The sequence below is a fragment of the Oncorhynchus keta genome, chromosome 4, assembly GCF_023373465.1.
Source record: "Oncorhynchus keta strain PuntledgeMale-10-30-2019 chromosome 4, Oket_V2, whole genome shotgun sequence".
Taxonomy (NCBI): Eukaryota; Metazoa; Chordata; class Actinopteri; order Salmoniformes; family Salmonidae; genus Oncorhynchus; species Oncorhynchus keta.
The window spans coordinates 51,966,229-51,986,980 of NC_068424.1; the positions used below are offsets into that span (position 1 = coordinate 51,966,229).

Below are 20,752 nucleotides of genomic sequence, written 5' to 3' on the forward strand. Positions count from 1 at the left end.
ACAATAGGCCTTTGGATCTTGTCACGTTATCTCTGCATTAAAATTGGCATAGATAAAATGCAATTGTGTTTGTAGCTTTTGTAGCTTTTGTTTGCCCATACCATAACCCCACTGTCACCATGGGGCACTCTGTTTACCACATTGACATTAAAAACTGCTCCCTCACACAACGCCATGTACGCTATCTGCCCGGTAAAGTTGAAACCGGGATTAATTAATGAAGAGCAAACTTCTCCAGGGTGCCAGTGGCCATTGAAGGGGATCATTTTCCCACTGAAGTCAGTTATGATACCAAAATGCAGTCAGGTCAAGACCCTGGTGAGGATGAAGAGCATGCAGAGAGGACCTTCCGTGAGACTGTTTCTGACAGTTTGTGCAGAAATTATTTTGTTGTGCAAACCTACAGTTTCATCAACTGTTCGAGTTGCTGGTCTCAGACGATTCCATAGGCGAAGAAGCTGGATGTGGAGGTCCCAGGCTGGTGTGGTTACACATGGTTGTAAGGCCGATTGGATATACTGCAAAAGTCTCTGAACAACATTCAATTCTCTGGCGACATTCAATTCTCTTGTGGCTTCTGAACAGCGCATCAGTGCTAGAGGCGTCACAACAGACCCGGGTTCGATTCCAGGCTGTGTCACAGCTGTGATTGGGAATCCCATAGGGCGGTAAACAATTGGCCTATCGTCGTTAGGGTTTGGCCGGGGTAGGCCGTCATTGTAAATAAGAATTTGTTCTTAACTGACTGGCCTAGTTAAAATAAAAACAGCTCTGGTGGATATTCCTGCAGTCAGCATGCTAATTGCATGCTCCCTGATAACTTGAGACATCTGTGGTATTGTGTGACTACAACTGCACATTTTATTGTCCCCAGCACAACGTACACCTATGTTAGGGTTGTGCTGTTTGATCAACTTCTTGTTATGCCACACCTGTCAGGTTGATGGATTATTTTGGCTAGGAGAAATGCTCACTAACAAGCAGTGGTGTAAAGTACTTAAGTAAAAATACTTTAAAGTACTACTTAAATTGTTTTTTGGGGTATCTGTACTTTACTTTACTATTAATATTTTTGACAACTTTTACTACATTCCTAAAGAAAATGATGTACTTTTTACTCCATACATTTTTCCTGACACCCAAAAGTACTCGTTACATTTTGAATGCTTAGCAGGACAGGAAAATGGTCTAATTCACACTTATCAAGAGAACATCCCTGGTCATCACTACTGCCTCTGATCTGGCGAATTCACTAAGCACATGCTTCATTTTAAAATGATGTCAGAGTTGGAGTGTGCCTACCCATGGCTATCTGTAAATAAATAGAAACTAGAAAATGTGGCTGTCTGCTTATAGTATAATGAATTTGAAATGGTTTATATTTGTACTTTTGATACTTAAGTACATTTGAGCAGTTCCATTTACTTTTGATACTCAAGTACATTTAAAACCAAATACTTTTAGACTTTTACTCAATTAGTATTTTACTGGGGGACTTACCTTAATAGAAAATGACTCAAGTAAAAGTATCTCTTGTTCTCAAGTATAACAATTGGGTCCTTTTTCTACCATTGCTAACGAGGATGTAAACACATTTCTGCAGAACATGTTTGAGAAATAAGCTTTTTGTGCGTATGGAACATTTCCTAGGGTCTTTTATTTCAGCTCATGAAACGTGGGACCAATACTACATGTTGCGTTCATATTTTTGTTCAGTGTTTTATAGTTAGTTCAGTTGGTTTTGGTATTTTAACCTGCGTGTCATGAACTCGTCTCGTGGGATAGACAATTAACATCCGTAGACGCATGCGCAGAGCCGGTTTGGTCAGCATGTTGGAGCCTACTGATGAAAATATCTATTTACTGGGGGACTTAAGTTGACATGCACCGCTTGCAGTATGTGTTGGAAACATAAGGAACTTATCTTTCTTATCAGCGAGAAAAATAATTAAAAGGTTCAATTATTACAGACTAGTGTTGGAACGATTGCTGGAGCTACGATGCAGTTTTCAAAGCACTACTGATCCAACACAATGTACGGATGCTCGTTTCAAAGTAACGTTATCAATGACGTCCGAAGCTTCGTTTGATCACGTGCTTTTTCTAACAGTTTTGCATAATACGAGATCCCACCCAAGGGGCCAGGGTTCCGGTCGAGAAGCACGTTTTCGATTGCTCCTACTGTTCCGCTTCGGTACTGCAGTTTAACTGACGACCGGCCGAGAAATACAATTTCCATAGACCGCCACATAGGGAAGTCATATTTAAAATTCCTATAAGACAATAGTCATAACCCTTGTGCACAAAACATTCTTTGAATTAGTCAAATTGTCGCAGAGGCAGACATCACTCACAGCCGAAGATACTAACATTGTACATCAATACAATGTCTGCCATATTTTTGGATGACATCATCACTGCTCACACTGCTCTCTGTGCTCACTATTTGCTAGTGTGGATGTGATGTTGGTCCTTATAAACCGTATGCAACCCGGATATACAGTAGACAGTCCATAATGATTACTTTGCGTCCGACCGTTGTTTTCAGTCTCTAGTTCTTATTATACCTATGTGGATCAATCAAATGTATACTGAATAAAAATGTAACGCAACGTGCAACAATTTCAATGATTTTTCCGAGTTACATTTCAGTCATTCAATTGAAATAAATTAATTGGGCCTTAATCAATGGATTTCACATGACTAGGCAGTGGCGCAGCCAAGGATCGGCCTGTGAGGGCATATGCCCACCCACTGGGGAGCCTGCAGGTGAAGAAGCCGGATGTGGAGGTCCTGGGCTGGAGTGGTTACATGTTGTGAGGCCGGTTGGACGTACTGCAAAATTCTCCAAAATGACGTTGCAGTTGGCTTATGGTAGAGAAATGAACATTACAATCTATGGCAACAGCGCTGGTCGACATTCCTGCAGTCAGCATACCAATTGCACGCTCCCTCAACTTGAGAGCTCTGCGGCGTTGTGTGACAAAACGTCACATTTTAGAGTTGCCTTTTATTGTCCTCAGCACAAGGTGCACCTGTGTAATGAGCATGTGGTTTACTAAGCTTCTTCATATGCCACACCTGTCAGGTGGATGGATTATTTTGGCAAAGGATAAAATGCTCACTAAAAGGGATGTAAACAAATTTGTTCACAAAAAGCTTTTTGTGAGTATGGAACATTTCTGGGATCTTTTTCAGCTCAAACATGGGACCAGCACTTTACATGTTGCGATTTATATTTTTGTTCAGTGTGTTTTATAAATCCTTTTTTTACATTAGCCCATGTCACAAAGTGCTTATACAGAAACCCAGCCTAAAACCCCAACGAGTAAGCAATGCAGATGTAGAAGTATGGTGGCTAAGAAAGACTCCCTAGAAAGGCGGGAACATAGGAAGAAACCTAGAAGAACCAGGCTCTGAGGGGTATCCAGTCCTCTTCTGGCTGTGCCGGTGGAGATTATAACAGTACATGGCCATTAAGTTGAGATCCTTCATCAAGATGTTCAGACGTTCATAGATGACCAGCAGAGTCAAATAATAATCACAGTGGTTAACAGGTCAGCACCTCAGGAGTAAATGTAATTTGGCTCTTCATAGCCGAACATTGAGGTCGGGACAGCAGGTGTGGGAGAGATGGTTGAAAACAACAGGACTGGGATAAGGTAGCAGGTCCGCTGAACAGGTCAGGATTCCATAGTCGTAGGCAGAACAGCAGAAACTGGATCAGCAGCTCGACCAGGTGGACTGGGAACAAGACACCCAGGAGTCGTCAGGCCAGGTAGTCCTGAAGCATGGTCCTATGGCTCAGGTCCTCCAGGAGGGGAGCGAGAGACAGATGGGAGCATTAGAAGGAGCATACTTAAGATCACACAGGACACCAGATAAGACGGGGGAAATGCACCAGATGAGACCTCCACCACCACACAAACCTGAGGCTGCGTAAGACCGGACAGGAAGATAATATCAGTGACACAACCCACTCAAGTAGAGTATATAGAAAAAAGCCTGGCAAGTCATGATGCACCCCTCCTAGGGATAGCATGGGAGAGCACTACCAAGCCAGTGACTCGGCGCACGTGGCATTTCGACTACTTTGAAAAAGTACTTTATGCGGAGTTGTGCCTGTTGTCATGTAGATGGACTCATCATGGATATAACCCTTTTTTTTAGCATTGCCGTTGACAGCGGCCAACATTTTTAAAGTAGCCAACTGGGTGGGGATGACTACTTTAAAATGGTGATAGTGTCAATGATAACACAAAAGCAATATGGTGGCTGCCTATTGGAAAATAGCTTTTTCCTGCTTCTCAGCTCATTCTCATCAGTGTAGATGAGGGAAAGGAGACTAGGAGGAAGCCTGATGTGCACCCGTAGTTATATCTGATCAGGACCCCTTGGGCTTGTTCAGGTAATAGAAACGTGCACAGCATTGCAGATGGAAATTTAAACTGCTGGAGCATCCCCTGGAGGAGACGTCCCACCCCCGCAACATGAGGTTGTTTCACCTAGCTATTTTAAGATTTGTCGCTCTGATTAAGAGTGTATGCTAGATTATAAAAATTAAGTCAATATTTTAAGTTTGGGCTTGGTAGAGTGATCTATAGCCTTGTCAGTGAACATTTGAGAGGATTTCTTCAAAACTTTACTTCTGGGGTGCTTTGTCTTGCATCCAGACTGCCTGACATTTTGACTTCACTGCAATCGATATTCATCTTTGGTCCTGGAGAGTTTGAACTTGGTCTGAATGCTAATGTGTGACAAGGCAAACTGAATAGTTATCTTTTAACTTGACATCTTAAGACAGTCATATCAGGATAGTATCACAATATCAAATAGGCACATCATATGCTAGGTGTGTTCACATGTTTTGAAATGGCCAGTTTGTTGTTTTGATAGACCATGCCATCTGTGTCAAAATGCACATTTCCTAGTTGACTTTGAAAACCACTGATTTTGAGTTTAAGTGTGTAGATCGTGACCGCTCTGGTCATCACAGTTTAAACTTCGACGCAAGCCGTATGTCTGGGGATAACATGGCATGGACTGCAGTGAATTGTGATGTACTCAATGATGCCCCAACTTGTTTGTCAGTTCCCACTTCCAAATCAGTTGCAATATGGCTTTAACAAAACGGATATTGCCACTGACACCTAGACTAGTTGCCTCAGTTTCCTGAAGTTCTCATCTTGGTCGTCTGCCAAATTCAGAGACTAAAATGGCAGGCTGTCAAAATAAGTTTCAGGCATGTTGAGGTGGGAGAGACCATATAAAAGACTAATCTCCTCACAATATTGTTGTCGCTTATCTCTGTTTTCACCTTACCCCTAAAAAGTACTTGGTGAAATCAGGCTTTGATGGATTTCGGTTTGAAATGTGCTGCTTATGCTATTTCTGTCTTCAAATAGGCTATTGCCTGAAAAATGGGTTGCACTTGGAACAAACTTGTAAGCAGCTGGGGGTTGGTGCCCTTGCATTTGATGTGCTCGTTTGTGGAAATATAGCCTAGCCTGCAATCTACAAACTACAGCGTTCAAGGGGAATTTACCAGCGGGATTACTTTGTAATTGGTGGTTTGTCGCTATTTTTCTTCTGTGCGCTATTATCAGCTTTTAATCATGATTATTCTCTTCTGCATTTTGTCTATATTCGTATCTGTATATATCACAAGTTCTCATTTTGCCTTTGTTTAGTCCAATCTTAATCTCATCTAGACCTATTGTGTGACTCATTGGCGTTCTATTGACTGCATAACGTCACAGTGTTTGACTGGCAAAGCTTTTTTCCTCTGAGGACATATGAAACTGGTGTCCGTCTCTCTGCCTTTGACTGATTACTAGGCTAAGAGGGTACAGGCCAAGTTCACATTCCTTTTGTGTGTTATTTACAGAAATTAGAATATTCAGACCCCTTGAATTCTTCCACATTTTTACTCTAAAATTGTTTAAATCGTTTTTTCCACCTCAACAATCTACACACAATACACAATGAAATTGGAAGTTTACATACACCTTAATCAATTACATTTAAACCCAGTTCTTCGCAATTCCTGACATTTAATCCTTGTCAAAATGTCCTTATTAGTTAGATCACCACTTTATTTTAAGAATGTGAAATGTCAGAATAATAGTAGAGAATTTATTTATTTCAGCTTTTATTTTTTTCATCACATTCCCAGTGGGTCAGAAGTTTACATACACTCAATTAGTATTTGGCAGCATTGCCTTTAAATTGTTTAACTTGTGTCAAACGTTTTGGGTAGCCTTCCACAAGCTTCCCACAATAAGTTGGGTGAATTTTGGCCCATTCCTCCTGACAGAGCTGGTGTAACTGAGTCAGGTTTGGAGGCCTCCTTGCTCGCACACACTTTCAGTTCTGCCCACAAATTTTATGTAGGATTGAGGTCAGGGCTTTGTGATGGCCACTCCAATACCTTGACTTTGTTGTCCTTAAGCCATTTTGCCACAACTTTGTAAGTATGCTTGGGGTCATTGTCCATTTGGAAGACCCATTTGCAACCAAGCTTTAACTTCCTGACTGATGTCTTGAAATGTTATCTCAATATATCCACATAATTTACCTCCTCATGGTGCCATCTAGTTTGTGAAGTGCACAAGTCCCTTCTGCAGTTAAGCACCTCCACAATATGATGCTGCCACCCCTGTGCTTCACGGTGGGGTTGGTGTTCTTCGGCTTGCAAGCCTCCCCCTTTTTCCGCCAAACATAATGATGGTCATTATGGCCAAACAGTTCTATTTTTGTTTCATCAGACCAGAGGTCATTTCTCCAAAACGTACGATATTTGTCCCCATGTGCAGTTGCAAATTGTAGTCTGGCTTTTTTATGGAGGTTTTGGAGCAGTGGCTTCTTCCTTGCCGAGTGGCCTTTCAGGTTATGTCGCTATAGGACTCGTTTTACTGTGGATATAGATACTTTTGTACCTGTTTCCTCCAGCATCTTCACAAGGTCCTTTGCTGTTGTTCTGGGATTGATTTGCACTTTTCGCACCAAAGTACGTTCATCTCTAGGAGACGGAACACGTCTCCTTCCTGAGTCTCAAATGATGTCTCAAATGATGTCAATTAGCCTATCAGAAGCTTCTAAAGCCATGATGTAATTTTCTGGAATTTTCCAAACTATTTAAAGGTACAGTCAGCTTAGTGTATGTAAACTTCTGACCCACTGGAATTGTAATACAGTGAAATAATGTCTGTAAACAATTGTTGGGAAAATTACTTGTTTCATGCACAAAGTATATGTCCGAACCGACTTGCCAAAACTATAGTTTGTTAACAAGAAATTTGTGGAGGGTTTGGAAAAACAAGTTTTAATGACTCCAACCTGAGTGCATGTAAACTTCCGACTTGTATGTATGTAATAATGACAATTACAACAATACTGAGTGAACAATGAACACTTTTCTTTGTAAATTAATATAATGCCTAAATAAAATATATTTAGTCTTAAATAAATAATGAAACATGCTCAATTAGGTTTAAATAATGCAAAAACACAGTGTTGCAGAAGAAAGTAAAAGTGCAATATGTGCCATGTAAAAAAGTTAACGTTTAAGTTCCTTGCTCACAACATATGAAAGCTGGTGGTTCAATATTCCCAGTTAAGATGTTTTAGGTTGTCATAGGAATTATGACGCATTGACTATTTCTCTATACCATTTGTATTTCATATATCTTTGACTATTGAATGTTCTAATAGGCACTTTAGTATTGCCAGCCTAATCTCAGGAGTTGATAGACTTGAAGTCATAAACAGTGCTGTGAATCAAGCATTGCTAAGAGCTGCTGGCAAACTCAGTAAAGTTTGAATGAATGCTTACGAGCGTGCTGCTGCATACCACCGCTCAGCCAGACTGCTCTATCAAATATCAAATCATAGGCTTAATTATAATATAATTAACACAGAAATACTAGCCTTTGGTCATTAATATGGTCAAATCCGGAAACTATCATTTAGAAAACGTTTATTTTATCGAACCGTTCTGTATTTTATCGAATGGGTGGCATCCATAACTCTAAATATTGCTGTTACATTGCACAACCTTCAATGTTTTGTCATAATTTTGTAAAATTCTGGCAAATTAGTTGGCAACTAGCCAGGCGGCCCAAACGGTTGCATATACGCTGACTCTGTGTGCAATGAACGTAAGAGAAGTGACACAATTTCCCAAGTTAATATAGCTTGCTAAAATTAATTTATTTTAACTAAATATGCAGGTTTAAAAAAAAATATTTCTGTGTATTGATTTTAAGAAAGGCGTTGATGTTTATGGTTAGGTACATTTGTGCAACGATTGTGCTTTTTTCGCTAATGCGCTTTTGTTAAATCATCCCCTGTTTGGCAAAGTAGGCTGTGATTCGATGATAAATTAACAGGCACCACATTGATTACATGCAACACAGGACAATCTAGTTGAACTAGTAATATCATCAACCATGTGTAGTTAACTAGTGATTATGTGAAGATTAATTGTTTTTTAATGCTAGCTAGCAACTTACCGTAGCTCCTTGCTGCACTCGGGTAACAGGTGGTCAGCCTGCCACTCAGTTTCCCCATGGAATGCAATGTAATCGGCTTCCAAAAAATGCCAATTACCGATTGTTATGAATCGGCCATGCCGATTAATCGGTCAACCTCTAATTCAGACCCTTTTAATCAGTCCTTTATTGAAGCACCTTTGGCAGCGATTACAGCCTCGAGTCTTCTTGGGAATGACGCTACAAGCTTGGCACACCTGTATTTCAGGATTCTCATTCTTCTCTGCAGATCCTCTCAAACTCTGCCAGGTTGGAAGGGGAGCATTGCTGCACAGCTATTTTCAGGTCTCTCCAGAGATGTTAGAATGGGTTCAAGTCCGGGCTCTGACTGGGCCACTCAAGGACATTGAGACTTGTCCTGAAGCCACTCCTGCGTTGTCTTGGCTGTGTTCTCAGGGTTGTTGTCCTGTTGGAAGGTGAGCCTTCGCCCCCGTCTGAAAACACATTTAATTCCTAATTTGGTAAGGATTATCCAGCCTCAAGTATTTTAGCATGCTCATCAATGGTAGGTTGACTAGTAGTAGTTGCAGAAATAGCAATACGTATCACCTTCTAATAGTGTTTCAGCTGCCTAGCTCTAAAATACAGAATATTGAGTCAAATATGATTTCGGAATGCACAATGCAGTTCTGTGAAATGTGTTGTCAGTTGTTGCCGTTATCTAGGTCAGTGCTTCAAGAGCCCTCTGCGCTTGGCCTTCTGATAAACAATTTGATTTTGAGAGGGAACTGCTGTTTTCATTATTCATGCTCTGGAGTTGTGGTGTATCCACAGTGGTACTTGAGAAGATTCCATGAGACCATAGGCTTACTGGTCAAATGCACATGAGGGGATACTTCAGGGGTACTCCGAGCAGAGCAATTTAAATTAATTTGGTGGTACAGTAACCGAAAAAGGTTGTGAACCACTGCATTAAAGCATGACACCTAATTTCCGCATACTACAAATGTATACTGAACTAAAATAAAAACGCAACATGTAAAGTGTTGGTCCCATGTTTCATGAGCTGAAATAAAATATTCTAGACACAGATTCTAGACACAAAAAGCTTATGTCAATCAAATTTTGTGCATATGTGTTTACATCCCTGTTAGTGACCATTTCTCCATTGCCAAGATAATCCATCCACCTGACAGGTCTGGCATATCAAGAATGATTAAACAGCATGATCATTATACAGGTGCACCTTGTGCTGGGGACAATAAAAGACCACTCTAAAATGTGCAGTTTTTTCAAACAACACAATGCCTCAGATGTCTCAAGTTGAGAGAGCATGCAATTGGCATGCTGACTGCAGGAATGTCCACCAGAGCTGTTGACAGAAAATTGAATGTTAATTTCTCAACCATAAATCTCCTCCAACGTCGTTTTAGAGAAAATGGCAGTACGTCAAACTGACCTTACAACCGCTGACCACATTTAACCAGGCCAGCCCAGGACCTTCACATCCAGCTTACTCACCTGCGGGATCGTCGGAGACCAGCCACCTGGACAGCTGATGAAACCGAGGAGTATTTCTGTCTGTAGTAAAGTCCTTTTGTGGGGAAAAACTAATTTTGATTGGCTGGACCTAGCCCCCTGCACAGTCATGTGAAATCCATAGATGTTGACCTAATTCATGTATTTCAATTGATTGATTTCCTTACGAACTGTAACTCAGTCATGTCGTTGAAATTGTTGCATGTTGCGTTTCATTATTTTTAAGTATAATTCCCAAATGATACAAATTACACATTCACTGCCATTCCTAATTTATTTTATATTATGTGCTAACATAATTCCACATCTTGACTTGCCTTGCATTTCACCGGCTGGTCAATGTGTGTTGCCGTTTGTATCTCAGGTTGAATACCATTCTAAGGCAGTTGTCAGTTTCAGCAGTTTCAGCACTCATTGCGCATTGCTTTTTTCCCAACCTGAAATTGGGGAGATTACCTTGCTCGTTGATGCATGCTGGACTCCTCTCGATTTCTGACTTGTTCACAAATCGATTTAAACTGCTACATGATTCTTTAACAGTGGAGTTGCAAGTTAGTAGCAAAAATAAGTAGCACAAAATTGACTGCTGAAATGTAGTGGCGGACGTGAGTGACATTTTATAGGCAAGCGGTAGAGTTTCATTCTTAAAACTTAAAAGGGTATTTGTTGCCCCAAAGTTAGCCAACCAGCTTAATGCAATTTAACATTATTTACAAAGCCCCACAATTACTTTTCACTTTAACAACTGCAGCTGCAATACATACAACCACAACTTCTTATTGGAAAAGTTTCTGCTACTTTGAAACACCAAAGCGCTCAGCTGTATCTTTTCGATTGTTTCTGCTCTTCATCTCTTCTTAATCTAATTGGTTACCCTCTGTTGCCCAAACTGAATTGTTTTTAGGGTCTCCTCTCCACTCCTTTGAAGCTGTAACTTCTATTGAATGCGGGTCTCACCCAATATCACCTGGCTAAACCTTAAAATTCCCTACTTGTCTCTTGTCTACACCCATTGATCTCTGGGTTTTTACAGCTGTGGTATTTTCCAAGTGGGGATTACAGTCTACAGGCTTGCTATTTATGTGTTCTGCCTCCTTCTGTGGAGCAGAGCCAAGAGTTCAGCCCACTCTCCTCACTCCACTAACGACTGGTAATTTGGTAAATGCATTTGAAGGTGGAATGAAAAAGACCCCCTCACTGTGGAGTGATGATGCCTCCAACTCCTTTTTATTAATTCTGTCACTTATCCGCCTGACCGTGTCTTGGCTGGGTTCCAAATGACCCCTGACCTCTGCTGGTGGGGGCTTTGCAAAAATCAGTATAGAAAGACATGGTGGCTATAAGTCATACAGGCTACTGTGGTTCTATACTCTACACTGCTCTGGTAGTGGTATCAGATTAGTTGCAGTGGAGAAAGTACTCATCCCAAGGCCTATATTTTCATTCAGACACTTACTGATCCACATCACAAACGCCCTTCAGGAGACCAGGTGACTCTCGCAGGGAGATCGAATGCAAAGATTTGTTTAATTACTCGACTGCTACGAAATAGAAAACCAGGGTTTAGCCCAGGGGTATATCCTATCGATTTGGACTGTGTGGGATATTTTAATGAACCCAGCATGTTTGTAAATGAGTTGTTTAAAAGTGTCTTTGGTGGGTGAAGTTGATAGAAACCTGAGCAGAAAAGGCTAACACTGTAGTCTCTGTTTCTCCTTACAGACGGGCGGATAGAGAGCGATCGAGACAGACCACGATGTCCAAGATCTCCAAGGCCGCTAAGGCCGTGAAGAAGGTGGACATGGGGGGTGTGATCCGGGCCATCGTGAGGTCAGGGCAGGCTGCCCCCGGGCCACCTCTGGGTCCTGTCCTGGGACAGGTAAACTCCCTGTTTAGACTTCCCTTCCTGTCTCTGCTATTTTATTTTCTTCAAAACAAAAAGAGAAACATAGTGTCAAGTTCTTTACACGTCTCCTCTTGAATGTCTTCGAGTGTCAGGCTCTTGTGCGTCATCGGTTGGCAGTTGCGCTTAAAATATACTTGTAAGTTCCAGACAAAAATAAGTGGTGTTGGTGCCTTTTGAGAGCTGAACCATGTTGAATGATTTAGATTCCCTTCTGTTAAGTGTATCCCTCTCACACACAGTGGGTTGAAGAGCCCAGGAAAAGATGAAGAGCGTGGTAATGAGGTGAGACGGGTTGCGTCCAGGCAAAGCCCAGCTGCATGTCTGAAGGGACCCTCTTTTTAGAGTGGTTTGGTATGCCATTGTTGCGGCGCACCGTGCGAGTGTGTGTTTTTCCTTGCTGCCTTGCTCCATCAAGCTCTGAGTGTGTATGTGGTAGGCTAAATTGTAAATAAATGCCAGTCGGCAGCCGATCTGCTTTAGGCACCGGCCTTTTGGCCCTAATCTTCCCTCTCTCCTTGTTTTTTTCCCTTCCTCTCCTCTGTCTAACCACCCCTGACAGAGGGAGCACAAAGAGGTAGGTTGCCTGTCGGCCGCAGGACATATTTAAACAAACGAGAGCAATAAAAGGGCGAACGGGAGACAAAAGGGAGAACCTGACGGCTTTGGTGGGGGAGAAGTAATTACAGTCCAGAGTGAAATTAGCACACCCCAATGGAGGCGAGTAAAGAGGGAGAGGAGGAGGAAAGAAGAGCGGCGCCACTATATCTTCGGAACCTCAGGAAAATGCTGAGGGTTGTACATGGGGCTTAACAGGTGTAACAAATCCAAGGAAGTAGTCATTTGCTGAAGCGGCGGCTGATGTAGTTCCTGCCGTTATATTTGAAATATGAGACAAGTTGCCCAACGGGGAGGGCATCCACAATGTGTAGTGTTTGAAATGGAGAGTGAGTGAGAGATGAAAGAGCGCGAGACGGAGAAGCAGACTCCCAGCCTACTCTAGTTCACATCCCTGCCGATTCTCTCAGAACTACAGAGAAACTCCCTGGAGGAATGACCTTACTGCGTGTGTGTGTCAGGGTTGGGCTCAATTCAGAATTTTGGAATTGACTTCTGATATGGAATGGGTTAGGTAGTATAGGTTTTAGGAGACGCAACATACTACAAAAACAACATCCTACACTTCCACACCTCATCCCCAGGGGGCAGCAGCAACCAACCGGGTCAAGGGCTGTGCTTTGCTAGGAAGCCTTGATGAGCTCGTTAGGTGCTGCCAATTAAGGTGATTGACTGTCAATGTCCCAGCTGGGAAATCTGTGAGGTTGATGGTTTTCTTTGGTGGCCACTAGGCCTATTGTTTTTTTTTTTGTCTTTTAGTTTGGGCATGCCTTTGGTATTTATTCCTTTTTATAACAGTTTGATCCATCATCTGAACAAATAATAATCTGCTTGGACTGGCTGACCAAGAGGTCAAGAGAGACGAGCTGGTGTCTCCTGGGTAAATGCATTCAATACCTGGTCACATACGGTTGTTTGTCACATTAATGGACACGTCGAGTCAGATTACTGAACCGTTAGGCAAGCCCAGAACCCCCTAGACTTATCGAGCACAGTGTTCACAGTTGGCTGTCTAATCGGTTTCGTAACACTCCCATTCAACTCCCGTTGAAATTCTAATTAGAATTGGCGACCCCGCAGGATGCAACATTTTAGTTTTGAGTGACATGAAGTAAAATTAAATTCAGTGCAATTCAAAGAAATGAATCTCAGTCATAGAACATGAGTTTAATTGAATCTGACGGGTCACACTTTCAGATAGTAAAGAATATCACTTTTCTCTGTAAACAATGTTCATGTACAGTTTTTGTACTTTTTGTTTTACTTTAGTGCTTAGAATAGCCAATTTATGTTTCCACCAACCAATTTAATTTGTTTGGCTTCTTTTTTTGAAGGCCTCGGGTGAACTTGAAGGTTAAACTAATGCATTCTGGGAAATGTCACTCACCCCCCCCATATTGAACAACATTTAAGGGATTAATGAAAATGCCTTTAGAATATTAGCATACATGTTTTGTTTTCCTTATTGATTCACTTTGAGAATGTTCGATTCTATTTTCTTTCATTCAAATTGCAATTCTGTATCCTGCTAACTACTTTAACTCTAATTCAAGAATTTAATTGGAATTTGAGGCATTTTCAATTCTGAATTGAGCCCAACCCTGGTGTGTTAGCGCATTCTGTAAATATGCCCTGTAAACCAAGTATAAAGCTATCTAAGCTATTAGCATTTAGACAAATGGGCCCCAATTTCAATTAATAATAGCATTAATGGTTAGAGCGGAGGCAGACTGGGTGCAGAGTGCATTAGGAACCGCTGATGGAGATTTGAATAGACCCTTGCCTATCCTCAGAACAGCACTTCCTCTCACACACACCCTATAGCCCATCTGCAGGCTCCCCTGTTGAAACATTCAAGTCAGACCAGCAGACAAATGGCTGGATGAAGGATCACTACATGCCTACCAGGGCTGGTGCTACTGGTTAAGTTGTGATTATATGATAGCTTTTCCTCTCTGTCACTCTGTCCTCATAGCACATTACGCTGCTGCACTGCCTGCCTCAGATGTGCAGAGAGTTGGACAGCTAGTATGTCCCCTAGCTGTGATTGATCGACCTATGATCCTGTTTTCTCCATTTGTGGTGACAGGCTGCCAATACCCTCCTACACATGGCCAATAAAGTGTCGGAGCCTGGGAGAATGAAAAACTTTATTTCAGTTTGTAAGCTGTCCTGGAGGTGTCGCTGACAACAGCGGTGGAAGAGCTTTCACAGGAAACACACTGACAAACACCACGGGATTATGTCCCATATGACACCGATGTCTGTGTGGAACCAGTACTAATTGTAGCTCCTTGGAAAACAATGCAGTTCTTCGATTTACATTTCTCACGCCGCCCCAGCCCTCTCTCAAATACTACAAGCGTCTGGGACCCAGGGGATGGATAAATCATCCCTTTAACCAAAGTGAGCTAATTGGATGAGTTACTGCTGTGATTGCCTGGGTTGTTTGCCTGTGGTCTCAGTGTGAGGCCAACCGTCTTCTCTTCAGTGCTAAATGCTTCCCTGACCTGGGAGCTCTGATGAGCTTGACGGCTGATGCCGAGCTGTCTTTCTCTCTGACCAGTTTCTAGAGTTCATGGGCGATGGAGGGGCCCATGGAGGTCTCTGTGGGATCCAGACTGACGTGGGACAGGGAGTAACCGTGGCTGTGGGAGTGGGACGGTATGTGGTAGCGGGAGGGTGGCCCAGGGGTGGTTTTGCCTGTGGCTTGGTCCTCCGTCTGCTCTGAGCTTTGTGTTGCCAGGGTGGATTCCCCCCCTGCCTCTGCTCCGTCCCCAGCCCCCATCCCTCTGTCCCCACCCTGCTTGTGCCTCTCCCAGGCTGAGCTCAGCTTCACAGCCAGGGCCAGCAGGTTCTTCCCCAGGAACACTGTCGAGACCCGGGGGTCCCGGTACCACAGCATGCCCGTTCCCCTGAGGGCCAGTGTGAACACGTTGATGGTGACCAGGCTGAGCCAGGGGTACAGGGGCTCCTTACGTGCCCCCCTCTGTGCCGGCATGGCGGCGGCCCCCAGCTCTGTGAGGGCCACACAGGGCAGCAGCAGCAGCAGGGCGTAGCAGTAGAAGAACACCAGGCCTTCGGCCCACAGGGGCACCCTCAGGTCAGTGGCCCCTGCGTGGGCTTCCCACAGCCCGGCCTGCAGGTCCAGAACGTCCAGCAGGTCCACCACCACCCAGAGCAGCCTCCCTCGCACCTCCTGCTTCCTTCGCATTGGCGTCATGTTGTCAGCCCCAGTCAGGATGAGGAACAGGGAGGGAAGGCAGATAGACAGCAGCAGGGTGAGTGTCTTCCTGGCCAAGGGGTCAGGTGGCCGATGTTCCGTCCGGTAGTTCTGGCAGACGAAGAAGAGTTTGAGCTGGAGCAGGGACAGGAAGAGGAACCAGAGGGCGTTGGCGAAGCCGCGGCGTGGGGAGAGCGCCTCTGACACCACGCCCGCCGACACGAACCGCAGCGCCAGCAGGAAGCCCAGGTCACCTAGCAGCACGGCGGCGCAGGGCCACACGCTGGGCCCTGCCTTGCCGCGGGCTCCCAGCATGCTCTGCTCCAGCAGGTAGAGGTCGACCACTGCCATTGTGCTCACTGTGACCAGGGTTGATACGCACACCTGGGGCGTAGGCACCATGCCTGGGAGAGGACACAGAAAGATGACAAGTCAAGACAAAATGTACTATATTCAGAAGAATGGCTTTAGACTATGTCCTCATTCACCAATGAGAATTTCACTTGCATGATAGACCATCTTTCTTCAAGATGCTTGTCTACCTAACAGTGATGCCAGTCATACTTTGCTTGTTGCTATGGATAAATATAATTTTAATGCCAATTCAGCGGTGAGCTTTTCCATCTTTCAGTCAGAGGCTGTTCTTCCCTGACCATGCATGCTGAGGAACTGTGTACATTTTCTCACTCCTCTGTAGATAAGTTCAATGTGGCTCTTCAGCTATGTAAGTTTTAACCCTGCTCGGCACCTCAAAATTACCTAGGTTTTCTGCTGTGGCGTTTTGCTTGTGTGCCCTTACCTTATTCATTAATAATGAATTGTGTTGAAGTGCAGCCAGGCAGGCAGCTTGTCTACTTGTTTTCCTTGCTGTTTAGTCGGCCTCATTGTTGCTGCGTGCTGCAATCTTAAAGTCAGCGGAAAATTGCCTTCTCATTTGGGAGGAATATTAATAATGCTTCTCTGTACGATTTGTTCTGGGGATGTTTTTTGACGGTAATTGCTTGCTTGTGTGTTCATGAACACGTGTTTGTCACCGTGCGTGTGTCCCTGCGTGCAGGCCATTCTAATGGGCTCATTTGCCCATTTATGGAATTCCAATGTGTACATTATTTTGTGCGAAGCCATATTTTAAGTGGACTGTATAAAACCCCAGTATTGATTTGGGAGTGAGAAATTATCACAGATTTTTGTACGGTGAAATGCCTCTCCTTGACGTATTGAGGCTAAGAGACCGTAGCGTATGGTTCTCAGAGCAGACCCAGCCAGGAGCGCTGAGGAGAAGTGTTAGCCATCTGCCTACAGCACCACCAAGGGTGTCAACCACTCCACGGGATCGATGGCATTTTAATATGAAATCATTACCATCTCCAGATATGCCATAATGGCAACACTTGAGTCTGATCGAGCGAAACGATTGCGGGCTCTGTGGCCAGCGAGGAACAGATGAACAGATCTGCCTTATAATAACGTGTGCTTCTGATTGACGACAGGCATCAATCTTTTCAATGCAGCACTCATCTGAGCCCTGTCATCCAATGGCGCGAGAGAGACTGTCAGTGTCTGCAGGAGAGACTTGTGGGAGAGAGGGAATTGAAAGTAAGAGATTGATGCTCTTGGCTGTCCACATTCCTAATAAAGTATTACTACAACATAACAGTTCATAAATTAACTCAGCCTGGCAAGGAGGGGAGATGAGCGCAGGATGGAAGGTAAAAGTGAGGAAGACCAAGCGGCAGACAGAATTTGGTGGGGAAAAAATACATGGTTTCTTACGCGAATTCTGAGATCCGAAGAAATGAAATGCATTACTACTTCTTGTGGAACAGATAAGTGAAAAATGATGGATGACTGAGGAAACAACCTAGACTGACTGATCCTCCGAGGGGCATGGTGAAGAAGAGGAGGAGCCCAGATGTCAGAATCACTCATATATGATTATCAGACAATGTTTTTTTTTTTGTTTCTCTGCAACCCATAACCTGATTTACCATCGCTGGAAGTGTATCAATTTGCTGACTTCGAGAATATTGGAGTTGAAAATGGTGCTTTAGCTGAACAACCCCCCCCAACTGCCGTCAGAGGCAGGAGAAAGGTAATCTGCCACCCCTGATGGTGTGTTTTTTTTGCCTTTCTCATTCCCACCACGCCTCTCGGCGATTCCATATGCGTCTAGTATTGTACCCTGGAACCCTGGCGTTCCTCTGTCAGCCCGTGTTTGTGTTACGACTTGACAACACACCCAATTGATTCTGTTCTGAGTGAGCGTGCCGGATGACGGCTGTGTGTGTGTCCACTCTGCCCATCAATAATGACCAAATTCATCATCACTATGATTAGAAATGGATACTGTAGCTGATTCAGGCTTTTCCACTGCAACGGTAAGGAAAGGGCCTGGGAAGGTGGACAGGTAAATGATTTGCTTGGGATTTCTCAGACCAAGGTGTGTAACATGGCAAAAATAAAGGCTACTTTGTTATGTGTATTGTGTGGTGGAGAAAGGAGTGTTTTCACCAATTACCCAGGGTAATCTGTTATGGCTTTCGAATTGCCTCCCTCCCTCCCACACACACACACACACACACACACACACACACACACACACACACACACGTATCATTTTGAAATCAGGCTCGCCTCCTTGTTTGTCACTTGTGTTTTTCTCTTTATATCGGAGGTCTACCAGGTGTGCTGGGCTGAAGGTAAAAGGAAAATGAATTGCTCTAGACCTGTAATTCATCTATAAAAACATTCTACCTGGAATGTTTTTCTTACTACAAACTAAATCAACTGCTTGCTTGTACCAGCAAGGGATGTGTGAGTGAGACTGAGAGGACTGCTTTTTGGAGAGAAAGAGGTGATTAGGTGTGTGCAATTAAACTGGATGAATGAATGGGGGTGAAATCTGTATAAGTCTAATGGAAAATCCCGTCTAATCGTGGTGACTGAGTTGCCCTTGAGCAGTAACATCTGATGTCTCAAGAAGCGTTTGTAAACCTGTGGGAACAGCTATTATAGGATTTTACACGTGTAGGGGGTGAATATGTGTTGGTGCATGTCCTCCAAATGTAATATTTATTTTCCATTATAATTTCAACAGATCTGTTTTTTTAATCCCCTCTCTATGGGGGATTTTGTCTTCCATTATGTTGATGCAGCCCCCAAAATTTAACCTAATAATCTAGTCTTATGCAAAAATGTCATGCACCACCTGTTACATAATGACCTTTTTTATTAGTAGATGCATACATAATTCAACTCTTTGAAAGTGGGGGATAGTTACCCAAAGCATGCGTTCTTGCTTTGCCTCTCCACCTGGCTTGATTGAGATCCACTTCGTCTATTAGTAGAAGTTCAATGGTCCCTGAATGAACATGAAGGTCCAAACTGACTCCTTACATCGATTGCTTTGTTTGTTATATGTCCAAAAATATTTGAAAAGGCTCCCTCTGCTATGATGGTCTTATCCTGTTAAACAGGAAAAGTAATTGCCCTCTGTCGATCTTTGAGTTTGTCCAAATTAAGTTCACATTTAAGCAGTCAAGACTCTTTTCTTTCTTCTGAGTCGGTCAAATAAGCTTGTCATTTTGCTGAATTATTCCACGGTCACCGCGGCTGCAGAATTCTCCATCTCTCAGTATGTCCGTCCTGAATTTGACACCTCGGGTCTGGCAGCCGAAGATCCAGTGAGTCACGAAGGAGCTGTGCGGGCTTATTGGCCGTGCTCTGAGCTGTCGAAGTCGCTCAGAAGTGGAATACTGCTTGACGCGGAATCATTATCAGGAATAGACAACCCCCCCCAACAAAAAAAAATCCACATAAGTATTGGCTGTAAAGGAAACCTTGAGGATACAAGAGCCATGAATAAACTCACCAAGCCACTAGACTTTGATAGTGGTGTTCATTTGTAGGCAGGTTACGTGCTCTCAGCTCTCCCTCTCTTCCTCGATCGTTCTCCCTGCTCAGCTCTCCCTCTCTTCCTCGCTCGTTCTCCCTGCTCAGCTCTCCTCTGCCACCTCCTCCTTTTTAGCATCAGCTCAGCTGTATAACTTTAAGATCCAGACTGGAATGCATGAATATTTAGGAGCCCACGGTTATGTCCATCGGTTATGGTAATGATCATGATGCCACTTTGCTGAAATTATAACTAGCTTAATGGCTTTGTATTACATGGAAGTAGATTATGGCTTTGATTGCCTTGCCAGTAAAATATCAGATATACACAATGAACCCTTACTGAAATGTCACTCAGATATATGGAAGCAAGTAGAGCAAGAGATGCCTGTGGACACACTTCAAAACCATCCTGTCTTTTTGTTGTACTGTAAATTTGAAACGGGTCCCAGTCGGCTGCAGTATAGCCTAAGGGTTCCCGAATGGAAGGGTTTTAGTGTTGGAGAGATTGTTTTGATGGTCAAGGAGAGTACGTTTGCGTCACCTTGTCATTGTGTTCCGTTAAGTGCATAGGCAAATCAATCTCCACCTTCTCAGGGTCACATCTAAATTCAAAGACTCATTTGTCCCCCCTCCCTCTTATTCTCTCTCTTCTCCGTGTATGCGGGTCATCTCCAAGTGAGAGCTTTAGTCAGACCAGTGAGAAAGGGGAAGGAGAGTCATATATTTCTTGTCACAATCAGCTATGCGCTCCACTGGCTTCCACAGAGATTTCCATTCCCTGGGTTCAATTTGAGGTTTTTCCTCTATCCTTCTACTCTCCCGTTCTCTCTCCTTATGCCCTCCGGTTCCATTCACTCTACCTCTCCTCTCTATCGTTCCTCCCTCACTCTTCCCCTTTGGTTCCCTGTGGGTGTGGTTGAAGGTCACCCGGCATTGGCTCTTTCAGCGTGGAGAGGCTGAGCAGGGTGGGAGGTGGGGACAGACAGACAGACAGACAGACAGAGGGAGGGAGAGGGAAGGCAGCCTGTCCACAGCACTGCGCAGTCATCACTTTCCCTAGACATGAGTGGGGAAGGATGTGGG

The 20,752-nt window shown here is 43.7% G+C and overlaps 2 protein-coding genes across 2 annotated transcripts in view; one reads left to right on the plus strand and one right to left on the minus strand.

Annotated features, from left to right (window-relative positions):
• mrpl11 (mitochondrial ribosomal protein L11) overlaps positions 1-20,752 on the plus strand; it is a 52,493-nt gene that overhangs the window by 11,080 nt on the left and 20,661 nt on the right. Inside the window, exon 2 of the mRNA XM_035764344.2 lies at positions 11,754-11,910. Coding sequence (XP_035620237.1) covers positions 11,788-11,910 — 123 coding nt within the window. The 5' untranslated portion in view covers positions 11,754-11,787. The remainder of the gene's footprint in view (positions 1-11,753; positions 11,911-20,752) is intronic.
• On the minus strand, positions 14,089-20,545 carry LOC118382153 (transmembrane protein 121-like). The gene is made up of 2 exons (XM_035769015.2): positions 19,056-20,545; positions 14,089-16,179 (listed from the first exon to the last, which is right to left on the minus strand). The coding sequence occupies exon 2, from the start codon at positions 16,175-16,177 to the stop codon at positions 15,122-15,124; it is 1,056 nt and encodes a 351-aa protein (XP_035624908.1). The 5' UTR covers positions 16,178-16,179; positions 19,056-20,545; the 3' UTR covers positions 14,089-15,121.